General features: G+C 40.0%; 1 protein-coding gene across 1 annotated transcript in view; it reads right to left on the bottom strand.

The window, feature by feature from the left end:
- Positions 1-433: 433 nt before the first annotated feature.
- LOC124243330 (uncharacterized) overlaps positions 434-12,734 on the bottom strand; it is a 34,414-nt gene continuing 22,113 nt past the window's right edge. The window contains exons 5-6 of the mRNA XM_046668940.1: positions 587-715; positions 434-482 (exon numbers count right to left, since the gene is read on the bottom strand). Coding sequence (XP_046524896.1) covers positions 592-715 — 124 coding nt within the window. The 3' untranslated portion in view covers positions 434-482; positions 587-591. The remainder of the gene's footprint in view (positions 483-586; positions 716-12,734) is intronic.

Genomic DNA, 12,734 nt, shown 5'->3' with positions numbered 1-12,734 from the left:
CTCACAGGGCAGTGACTCTGGCTCTCAGGAGCCCACAGGGGCTGGAGGGTGACATCCCTGGGCTCTTCCCTCTTCGGGGTCTGTACTTTTTGAAGGAGAAGAAAATGGTGCTCTGATCACTACTGCAACCACAGAGACAGAGAGCATATCAGCCTGGGAACAGCAGAACTCATGGCTAGGGCAGTGGCCTGAGATCATGAAAGAAAACCTGAGAGAATAAAAGAAGGAGAGCAATGATTTGGAAGCCGTGACAGGAAAGCGTTAGTGGCCTTGAAAGAAAGAAATCCGTTAAAACAAAGTAAAAATTGAAGAACCTCTGGGAAATAAAAAGAGAAAATACTGGAGAAGTCAAGGATTTCTTCTGTTTTCTTTCCCCTACGTCTGCAGGTAACCGCTCCCTGGCGCAGACACACCTGGTGGGATGAGATGGGACGGCGCCTTCCTCATCTACTCACTTGGTAGAGCTAGTTCACCCTCTGCCCCTGGATGGAAACGGAAATGTTTGGTCATTACAGTTACTGTTAGTCATTAAATAGTCTCACTTCAGTTAAAATGGTCAGTTTCGGATAGTAACCAAAATTCAAACCATGATTAAAAGTTGATGCCTCTCCTTGCCTCTGGAGTATGGTCAGCTTCTCTCTTCTTACACCGTGCTTCTGTTCTTCCTCCCCGCTCACTTGTCCAAAGGTGACCCCTGACCCTTCCAGGGATGGAGCTGGAGGGAAGAGGAGATTTAACAGGGCAAGGGTTCTCTAGGTTACCTGGTTACTTATGCTTGCCTTAGCCCCTAGCAGTCTAGCAATACCTCCCTCCAGCTTCTCTCTGAGTCCTTCTGAAAGGACCTAGGATGCCTATAGGCCCAAGCTCTCTCACCCATGGCCCACATCACACCCACAGGAAACACTCACCAGTTGTCAGCCCCAGTGAACTCTAGGAACACTGGTGGGTCCTAACACACCCCTTCTCCTTCAGCTTGGCTGTCCCAGCTACCCAGCCAATCTACCAACCTTGGGGAACAAATATTAGAGGGGGTCCAGTTACAGGTCCAGCTTAAGGTGAGGGGCAGGCATCCCTCAGAACTTGCCCTGTAGAGGGTGTGGACTCTCAGTACAGCTCTCCAGAGAAATTCTCCTAAGAGGTTATATTTCAATCTCCTTCCCTACCCTTTCATATCCCTGATAAGAGTGAAGTGTGAGAATTATCTACTAATTCTCAGTCTCCTACATTTCAATCTCAGCCCAGCACTTCAGCTTGGAATAGGTATTTGCTGTTTTGCAATCAAGGCTTCCATTCTACCATCCTGTTACAAGGTATCACATATGTTTTATATTTAGCGTTTTCCATTTTAACATGTACCCCATGTTTCCTGGCCTCACCAGATTTGGAAAACAAAATAAAGTTGCAGTCTATTTATATGCCCAAATTATGATGGCAAGAGTTCCAATTGGTTTGATGACTAGTAATCAGTGCAACTCCAAGTGTCCCCAAGTTATTTTGGGGAGTTCCCCAGAAGGATGCCTCACACATGCCCACAAACCAGTCTGTAACTGCGTGGTGTCTGCTCTTTCCTTCTTTTCCTACCCTGGCTTATAATTTTCCACATTCTCTGTCTGCAGATTTGAGGAGTGTCAGATCATTTCTGGTTTCCAAGGGGAAGTGGGGGAAATGGCCTCCTCTTCAACTATGCACCACATTTGGTCCCTAAGACTCTAAAATGACTCTCCTTTCTCAGAAATTAACTTTTGGCCCTCCCCTCCTTCCCACAAACCTTCCACATCCCTCCTAAAAAAATAGTGCCATTAGTATTCTGACTGCCACATTTCTGACCTTAGGCATATAACCCCATCTAAGGTTATAAAATAGTAACTCCCATCCTTAACTCCCCACCAGCCACAGACATCACCTCGCCCCCAATTTCTTTCTTCTCTTCTGCATGCTCCAGTTCAAAACAGGAGCCTCTGTGCATGTTAATGCACGAAAGGGAAGGGGAGCTGGAAGTTTCACTAGCATCAGATGGGCCAGTGCTTTGCTGCCTAAGGAGGGCCAACGTTATCTTTCTTATACTTTTTAAATTCAAGAGCCATTCAGAAAAAAAGCAATGTAGATGACAATGCATACCGTCTGCTGCTAGTGGAGGGGAGCATATAAATATGTAGAAGTATAAATGCAAGAATATCTCCAGAGAGACCCACAAGAGACTGATAACAGTGGTTGCCTCTAGGGTGGGAACTTGGTGCTTGCGGTGCAGAAGAGAAGTCTTTACTTTTGATTCTGTTTCATTATGTGCCTTTTGAATATTTGAATATTTTACATGTGTATGTCTTCCCTATTCAAAACGAAGTTTTAAAGAATGCTCGGTAAAAATATTTTCTTTCAACTTCAATTCTTTAAAAGAATTATGGCCTGATCATTTTTGATAGCTCCATTGGAAAAGGATTTGCAATGAAAAAAAGATAAAAATCCTTCCCTCTTCTGTGTGAGATCACATTTTTCAAAGAAAAACATCCTTTTCTAAGAAGCATTGCTCTAACGTTTTCCCTCTTTTCCAGTGCTATAACAAAATACAAATTCTTTCAGTAAGTCTCCGTGTCGCTGAGGAATTTAGACAGCGACAAATTGCAAACAGTGGCTGACTCATTTACTTGTTCTTGGTAGGCTCTGTATTACAGATTCAAAATCCCCTACTGAATCCTGTCAATGTCCTTTAAAAGGAACAAATATCAAAAGTTTCAAAGAAGCAGAGACTTCAATATTATGGTTCCATACATTTTTAATTTAGCAATTCTGAATTTATGTATAGCGTATCCAGAGTGTGCTTATACTTTCAAGGAGTTAATGTATCACTTGTTATTTTTCTCTGAGGCTCTGTCTACATGATAGTACAAAAGGTGTTTTATAAATAAAAGTGGAGACCAGGATTTGTGGTCTTTATGACACTCAAAGATTTCCACTGACAAGGAAATGTGACCTAGTTTCCTCAAATTCATATCAGTGGAAGTGGGCAGAGGGGAGACAAGGACAGCAATTAGGGGAACAATAGACACCATCAAAATGTGTGCACGATAATAAGACACAGTAACAAAATAATCTTCATTCCAGTCCTCACAGCCAAAAATCACAGAACCTCAGCCCTCTGAGCTCCTCCTTCCTCTAACTAGGTCCTGAGGGCTCACAGCTTTCCCTTGTGACTTCTCCCTTCCCACTGACTCTTTTTTTTTTTAGATTTTATTTTTTCCTTTTTTTCTCCCCAAAGCCCCCCGGTACATAGTTGTATATCTTAGTTGTGGGTCCTTCTAGTTGTGGCATGTGGGGCACCGCCTCAGCATGGCCCTGATGAGCGGTGCCATGTCCGCGCCCAGGACCCGAACCAACGAAACACTGAGCCACCTGCAGCGGAGCACGCAAACTCAACCACTCGGCCACGGGGCCAGCTCCCCCACTGGCTCTTTCTTTTCAACTTGGGAATATGTTCAAGTCTCTTTCACCTTACACGCTCTCTCCTCAAACACACACACACATGCAACTCTCCCAGAGAGATACACACACCCACAGATACATGCACCAATAAAAATGTAATTTAACAATAAAAACTGAGCAAAATGTTTACAATAGCTGTTATGCCAATGTATCTTTTTTTTACAGCCTAGTTATCAAATTCTCTGCAATTTGCTACAAAATAGAAAATAAAGGAGGTAGTTGCATTCACAGCTTTACATGTATGATGTATACTATTTGCATGCATTACGTGTATTATATATACTATTATTCGAGGTGAAAAAGGAAGACCAGATCCATTTTTGTTTAGGTGGCAGCAGCTCCTCTGGCCGTAGTGGACTGAGCTGAAACCAATCATTTCTCTCTACTTTCTAATTTCTATGGGGTGAAAGCACAGTATGTGTCTTAATGCTCTGTCTCCCAACAGGGGCTCCGGTAACTCTGTCTCAGCTGGAAGTAGCTCTTTGCACATGTCTCTGAATCATAATGAAAATAATCTCTCTCCTGGAAAGTAAATGCATCTAATGTAGAGGTCATAGGTACAAAAGAGAAAAAAAATGGTGTCATTAACTATCTTGACCCCAACCAATTGCGTCTCTCTTACCCTCATAACATCATTTCTTCCTTCTTTCAATCTAATGCTCTCTGGTTCAAAGATTCTGGGCTCTTAGTGCCATTAGAAGCAATCTTAGGAGTGTGTAATTTACATGCACCAAGGGTTTTAATGCCAATGAGCTCTATAAAATATGCTGTGAGAACACAAATTTCCAAAATACATTTAAAAAGTAATGATTTCACTCCTCTTTTTTGAATTTAGCTTTAACTATAGGATTTTTTTTTTTCTCTCTCTTTTGAAGATAGTCCTGGATCTATACCACAAGGAGCTATTCTTATGCATCACTATCTCAACTTCTTTCACGATCCTTTCATGGTCTCTGTGAGCTCTCCAAAATAGAATCTCAGGGGCTAGGCCCATGGTGTAGCCGGTAAGTTTGGCATGCTCCTCTTTGGTGGCCCAGGTTTGCGGGTTGGGATCCTGGGCACAGACCTATACCACTTGTCAGTCATACTGTAGCAGCAACCCACATATAAAGTGGAGGAATTTTGGCACAGATGTTAGCTTCCTCAGCAAAAAAAAATCAAAATTTTATGCTACTTTTTAAATTTTTTACTTTTACGTATATTTTTTATTGAGATAACATTGGTTTATAACATTACGAAACTTCAGGTGTATGTCATTATATTTCAGTTTCTGTTAGATTGCATCACGGTCACCACCCAAAGACTAATTACCATCCATCACCACACACAAGTGCCCAGTCACCTCTTTCACCCTCTTCCCTCCCCACTCCCCCTTGGTAACCACCAATCTAATCTCTGTATCCATGTATTTGTTGGTGGTTGTTGTTGTCTTATCTTCTATTTGAGTGAAATCACATGGTATTTGACTTTCTTCCTCTGACTTATTCTGCTTAGCATAATACCCTCCAGGTCCATCCATATTGTCACAAATGGTAAGATTTCATCTTTTTTGTGGCTGAGTAGTATTCCACTCTGTGTATAGATACCACATCTGCTTTATCCATTCGTCCCTTGATGGGCATGTAGGTTGTTTCCAAGTCTTGGCTATTGTGCATAATGCTGCAATGAACATAGGGGTGCATATATCTTTACGTATTCTTGTTTTCATGATCTTTGGATAAATACCTAGCAGTGGAATAATTAGATCGTATGATGATTCTATTCTTCATATTTTAAAGGAATCTCCATACTATTTTCCATAGTGGCTGCACCAGTTTGCACTCCCACCAGCAGTGTATGAGAGTTCCCTTTTCTCTCCATCCTCTCCAACACTTGTTATTTCTTGTCTTCTTAATTATAGCCATTCTGATGGGTGTGAAGTGGTAGCTCATTATAGTTTTGATTTGCGTTTCCCTAATAATTAGTGATGTTGAACATCTCTTCATGTGCCTGTTGGCCATCTGTATATCTTCTTTGGAGAATTGTCTGTTCATATTTTAAATGAGTTGCCAGTTTTTTTGTTGTTGAGATGCATGCGTTCTTTATATATTTTGGATGTTAACTCCTTATCTGACATATAGTTTGCAAATATCTTCTCCCAGTTGTTAGGTCATCTTTTCATTTTGTTGATGGTTTCTTTGCTGTGCAGAAGCTTTTTAGTTTGATATAATCTCATTTGTTTATTTTTTCTATTGTTTCCCTTGCCTGGTCAGACAGAGTATTTGAAAATATGCTGCTAAGAACAATGTTGAAGAGCGTACTGCCTATGTTTTCTTCTAGAATTTTTATGGTTTCAAGTCGTATATTCAAGTTTTCAATCTGTTTTGAGTTAATTTTTGTGTAGTGTAAGATAATGGTCTACTTTCATTCTTTTGCACGTGGCTGTCCAGTTTTCCCAACACCATTTATTGAAGAGACTTTCCTTTCTGCATTGTATGTTCTTGGCTAGCTTGTTGAAAAGTAGCTGTCCATAGATGTGTGGGTTTATTTCTGGGCTCTTGATTCTGTTCCATTGATCTGAGTGTCTTTTTTTGTACCAGTACCGTACTACTTTAATTACTAAGGCCTTGTAGTATATTTTGAAATAGGGAGTGTGATACTTCCAGCTTTGTTCTTTTTCTCAGGGTTTCTCAGGGTTCCTATTCAGGTTTCTTTTGTAGTTCCATATAACTTTTAGGATTCTTTGTTCTATTTCTGTGAAAAATGTCACTGGAACTTTGATAGGGATTGCATTGAATCTGGATTGCTTTAGGAAGTTTGGACATCTTAACTATGTTAATTCTTCCAATCGAAGAGCACAGAGGTTCTTTCCATTTCTTTATTTCTTCTCCAATTGCTTTCAACAATGTTTTATAGTTTTCAGTGTACAGGTCTTTCACCTCTTTGTTTAAATTTATTTCTAGGTATTTTATTCTTTCTGCTACTTTGTTGTTAGTGCCTAGAAATGCAACTAATTTTTCTAAGTTGATTTTGTATCTGGCAACTTTACTGTATCCATTCACTACTTCTAAAAGTTTTTTGGTTGATTCTTTAGGGTTTTCTATATATAGAATCAAGTCTGCGAATAGTGACAGTTTCACTTCTTCCTTTCCAGTTTGGATTCCTTTTATTTCTTTCTCTTGTCTGATTGCCCTAGCTAGGACTTCCAATACTGTGTTAAATAAGAGTGGCAAAAATGAGTTTCCTTCTTTGGTTCCTGTTCTTAGAGGAATAGCTTTCAGTTTTTCTCTGTTGAGTATGTTACTAGCTTTGGGTTTGTCATATATGGCCTTTATTATGTTGAGGTGCTTTCCTTCTATACCCATGTTATTCAGAGTTTTTATTATAAATAGATGCCGTATCTTTTCAAATGCTTTCTCTGCATCTATCGAGATGATCATGTGATTTTTATTCTTCATTTTGTTAATGGGGTGTATCACATTGATTGATTTGCAGATGGTAAACCATACCTGCATCCCTGGAATAAATGCCATTTGATCGTGGTTTATGATCTTTTTAATGGATTGTTGCATTTGATTCGCTAATATTTTGTTGAGGATATTTGCATCCATGTTCATCAGTGATATTTGCCTGTAATTTTCTTTTTTTGTATTGTCCTTGGTTTTGGTATCAGGGTACTGTTGGCTTTGTAGAATGAGTTAGGAAGCTTCCCTTCCTCTTGAATTTTTTGGAAGAGTTTGAGAAGGATAGGTATTAAGTCTTCTTTGAATGTTTGGTAGAATTTACCCACCAAGCTGCTTGCTCCTGAACCTTCATTTTTTTGGGAGGTTTTCCATTACTATTTCGATCTCCTTACTGGTTATCGGTCTATTCAAATTCTGTATTTCTTCTTGATTCAGTTTTGGAAGGTTGTATGATTCTAGGAATTTATCCATTTCTTCTAGATTATCCAATTTGTTGGTGTATATCTTTTCATAATATTCTCTTATAATCTTTTGTATTTTTGAGGTGGCTGTTGTAATTTCTCCTCTTTCATTTCTCATTTTATTTGAGGCTTCTCTCTTTTTTTCTTGGAGAGTCTAGTTAAAGGTTTGTCAATTTTGTTAACTTTCAAAGAACCAGCTCTCTTTTTTATTGATTTTGTCTATTTTTTTTATTCTCTATTTCATTTGTTTCTGGTCTGATTTTTAATATTTCCTTCCTTCTACTTATCTTGGGCTTTGCTTGTTCTTCTTTTTCCAGTTCCTTTAGATGCATTGTTAGATGTCTATTTGAGATTTTCCTTGTTTGTGAGGTAGGCCTGTATTGCTATAAACTTCTCTCTTAAAACTGCTTTTGCTATATCCCGTAAATTTTGGCATGTCGTATTTCCATTTTAATTTGTCTCCAGGTATTTTTTGATTTCTCCTTCAATTTCTTTATTGTCCCAATCATTGTTCAGTAACATTTTGTTTAATCTCCACTTATTTGTGGCTTTTCAAATTTTCTTCGTGTAGTTGAATTCTAGTTTCATACAGTTGTGGTCAGAAAAGATGTTTGGTGTTATTTCAATATTCTTAAATTCATTGAGACTTAATTCGCAGCCTAATATGTGATCTATCCTGGAGAATGTTCTATGTGCATTCAAAAAGAATGTGTATTCTGCAGTTTTTGGATGGAATGATCCGTATGTATCTACCTAGTTCATCTAGTCTAATGTGCCATTTAAGGTCAATCTTTCCTTATTAATCTTCTGTTTGGATGATCTATCCATTGGTATAACTGGAGTGTCAAATTCTCCTATTATTGAGTTACTGTCTATTTTTTCTTTTGTGTCTGTTAATAATTGCTTCATATATTTAGGTGCTCCTATGTTGGGTGCATAGATGTTTACAAGTGTTATATCCTCTTGTTGGAATATTCCCTTTATCACTATGTACTGCCCTTCTTTGTCCCTGTTACAGTTTTTGTTTTAAAGTCTATTTTATCTGATATAAGTATTGCTACTCCCCAGCTTTCTTTTCATTGCCATTTGCATGTTTCCATCCCTTCACTTTCAGTTTGTGAATGTCTTTAGGCCTGAAGTGTGTCTCATGTATGCAGCATATGTATGGGTCTTGTTTTATGTCCAATCAGCCACCCTATGTCTTTTGATTGGAGCATTTAGTCCATTGACATTTAAAGTAACTACTGATAAGTATGTACTTATTGCCATTTTGTTACTTTTTCCTGGGTGTTTTAGGAGTACCTCTCTGTTCCTTTCTTCTTCTCTTGCTCTCTTCCCTTGTTGTTTGATGGCTTTCTTTAGTATTATGTTTGGGTTCCTTTCTCTTAATTTTTTGTGTATTTATTATATGTTTTATTTTTAAAGATTGGCATCTGAGCTAACAACTGTTGCCAATCTTCTTCTTTTTTTTCTGCTTTATCTCCCCAAATCCCCCCAGTACATAGTTGTATATTTTAGTTGTGGTCCTTCTAGTTGTGGCATGTGGGATGCTGCCTCAGCATCACCTGATAAGTGGTGCCGTGTCCGCACCCAGGATCCAAACCTGTGAAACTCTGGGCCGCTGAAGCAGAGTGTGCAAACTTAACCACTCGGCCACGGGGCCAGGCTCTATTACAGGTTTCTGGTTTACAACTACCATGAGGCTCATATGTAATAACCTACATATATAGCAATCTGTATTAATTTGATGGTCTCTTAAGTTTGACCTCTTGTTAAAAGCTCTACTCTTTTACTCTCCTCCTCCCACATTTTATGGTTTTGATATCATATTTAACCTCTTTTTGTGCATGTTTATTCACTGCCCTCCTATCATGGAAATAGAGAATTACAGTACTTTTGTCTTTCGACCTTCATGTTACCTTCATAGGTGGTTGATCTGCTACCCTTGCTGTATATTTGCCTTTACTAGCAATCTTATTGTGATTTTTTTGTGGTAATTTTCTTACTCCTATTTGTGGTCTTTTCTCTTCCACTTAAATAAGTTTCTTTAGCACTTCTTGTAAGGCTGGTTTATTGGTGATAAATTCCCTTCGTTTTTGTTTGTCTGGAAAACTCCTTACCTTTCCTTCCAGTCTGAATAATAACCTTGCTAGGTAGAGTATTCTCAACTGTAGGTTTTTCCCTTTCAGCGCTTTAAATATTTTGTGCCACTCCCTTCTAGCCTATAAGGTTTCTGCTGAGAAGTTATTAAGCCGATAGCTTAATGGAATTTCCTTTGTATAGAATTTGTTGCCTTTCTCTTGTAGCTTTTAGGATTCTCTCTTTATCTTTAATGCTTGACATTTTAATTATAATTTGTTTTGGTGTGGGTCTCTTTGGGTTTATCTTGTTTGGTGCTCTATGTGCTTCCTGTACCCAGATGTCTGTTTCCTTCCTTAGGTTACGAAAGTTTTCAGCTATTATTTCTTCAAATAGATTCTCTGCCCCTTTGGCTCTCTCTTCTCCTTCTGAGGTACCTATAATATGGATGCTGGTGTGCTTGATGTGGTCTCAGAGGTCCCTTAGACTGTCCTGATTCTTTTCCCTTTTTTGGGGGGGTGGCCTGAGCTGACATCTGTTGCCAGTCTTCCTCTTTCTTTTTGTTTGAGGTCAATTGTTGCTGAGTTAACATCTATGCCAATCTTCCTCTATTTTTGTATGTGGGATGCTGCCACAGCATGGCTTGATGCGCAATGTGTAGGTCTGCACCCAGAACCTGAACCCATGAACCCTGGGTTGCCAAAGCAGAGCTCGTAAACTTAACCACTACACCTCTAGGCTAGCCCCTATCCTTATTCTTTTTAATTATTTTTTTCTTTATCTGTTCAGCTTGGGTGATTTCCTCTAGTCTTTCATCCAGCTCACTGATACATACTTCTGTATCAGCTACTCTGCTATCGATTCCCTCTAGTGAATTTTTCATTTCCATTATTTGTATTCTTGATTTCTGATTGGCTCTTTTTTATATTTTCCAGTTTTTCCTTGAAGTTCTCACTGAATTCACCCATTTGTCTCTCAAAATCACTGAGCATCCATATACCTATTAGTTTGAAATCTTTATCAGGTAAATTGTTTATTTCTGTTTCATTTAGTTATTTTTCTAAGGACTTGTCCTGTTCCCTTATTTGGAACATATTCCTTTGTCTCCTTGTTTTTACTCTTTCTCTGTGCTTAGGTCTATGTATTAGGTAGATGAGCTACATCTCCAAATCTTGGAGAGGTGGCCTTATGTAAGAGATGGCTTATGAGGCTCAGCAGTGTGCTTCCCTCTTGTCACCAGTTCCAAATGTTCCAGGAGTGTCCCCTGTGTGGGCTACATGTGTCATTCTGTTGTGGTAGAGTTGCTCTTGCTACAGGTGCACAGGGAAGCATGGCTGTCTCCCTGGCCAGCTGGCTGTAATGCTTAGCTGTGTGTGGCTGCTGTGGACCCTTCAGTCACTTTATTGGGCATGGGGAGCCCCAGTACAGTTGACTGCAAGGTCTACTAGCAGAGTCTTGCTGCAGTTTTTCTGTTAAGTGAGTAGGCCCCCAGTGTAGACAGTTGCTAGGTTTATGGGCTTACAATTTCTGTGGCCTCTGGCCTGCAAGGCTGTTGTCAGCTCTCTCAGTAATCAGCTGAGTGGGGCTGGCCCCAGGCACGGCAGTATACAATTGTTTCAGGTGTTGTAAGGTGGGGCTGATCCCCTATGTGGCTGTTTGAGAAGCACAAGTCTGCTGCAGCTGACAAGCCCCACTGCCCACAGGCCCTCACAACCGTCAACATAGTCCTGGACTCTGTGCATGTCCCTAACCCCTGAAGCAAACCCAGTCACCCCACTGCAGAGGCCCCCCACACATCCCACCTCTGTGGGCCCACAAGTTGCATGAGGGCTTGCTGTTGGGTGGGACCAGTCCCTAGGGCAGGTGCCTACCTTGCTGAGCTGGATTAAATCAGTGCTCTAGTGGGTGGGGCAGAGCCCTGTGCTAACAGGCCAGGGGAAGAATTCCAATGACATCTGCCAATGTCTGTGTCACCTTGCCTGTACTAGGTTATAATAATGGCTCCTGCCAAAATCTCAGTCTTTAGGGAGGTAGTCCCAGCCTGGGGAGGTCTTGCCTCTTGCTGAGATGTGCCCAGAGCCTATCAAGTGAGTCTCTTTTTGCCAAAGGACTGTGCATGTTTCTTTCTGGTGGTTTTATGTTGCTTTCTGTAATGGGTGAATTTGTGCATGGGCCCTTTAAGAGCAGGCTTTTTTCCTCTTATTTTTGATAGCTTTTCTATATTTAGCTGGCAAAGCCAAATATTATTACACTCATTTCAAGTGTCCAAATATGAGTCCAAAAACTGCTTATTGTGGCAAAGCTCTCCCACTCAGATCCCCCAGTCCTCCAGGGAGTGCTTCATACCTTATGCTTGCTCCCAGCCATGAAGGACCATGGCTAGAATGTGGTTTTTTTCTCCTCAGAAAGGAATTTCTGCCTCTTCCACCTCATTCAGCACTGTCCCTTGTTTTGGGGGTTCTTTTTATCTGGTTTTCAGTTCTCTCTCAGGGGTGATTGTTCCAAGAGTAGTTGTAAATTTGGTGTGTCCGTGGGAGGAGGTGAATTCAGAGTCCTCCTACGCCTCCATCTTCCTAGCCAGAATCTCAAAATTTTAGAAGGGACCTTAGGATCCTATGTCCCAACTGGTTCACTTTATTATAGATAAGGAAACTGTAGCCCACAAAGATTAAATGATCTACTCAGGGTTACAGAGATAATTAGCAGTAGAAGAGGGTGGAAATTTAGATCTCCTGGTTCCAAATTGGATACTCCTTTTGTTGTATCACACAGTGTCTCTTAAATAAATCAGTAAATTCGTTATGAGGCAAAGACTTTTCAAACAATGTGACAGCATCAGAGCAAACTTTTTCCTGTCAAGAAAGCCAGTGCCATTTTACCAAGATTCTCCAGAGTTCTCCTTGCAACTTAGGGTCCCTATGACATTAATAGCAGCCATTTATTAAAGAACTACTGACTGCCAAGTTATTACATGCATCTTCTTCAACCTTCAAAACAGCCTTCAAACTATTTATCAAAATTCTCATTTTGCTGATGAGGAGACTGAATCATTGAGAGACTTAAACAATTTGCCTAAAATCCTATAGCTGATAATAGCAGAGCCAGATTCAAACCCAAGTCTTAAATGCTTTTTGCTATATGCTAGGTTGCTTCTTCTTCCATGATACCAGGTCTTAACTCCATGGATAAAGTGATTTATCTATGCTGCTCTTTAAAAGGAAGAAAAAGTATTTAGGGTTTGCAATAAAACATATGCATGGTATACTGCTCTTGC

This window comes from Equus quagga, chromosome 8 (genome assembly GCF_021613505.1).
Source record: "Equus quagga isolate Etosha38 chromosome 8, UCLA_HA_Equagga_1.0, whole genome shotgun sequence".
Classification (NCBI taxonomy): domain Eukaryota; kingdom Metazoa; phylum Chordata; class Mammalia; order Perissodactyla; family Equidae; genus Equus; species Equus quagga.
Note: the sequence above shows the minus strand (reverse complement) of the source record. Positions and strands in the feature narration are given on the sequence as shown.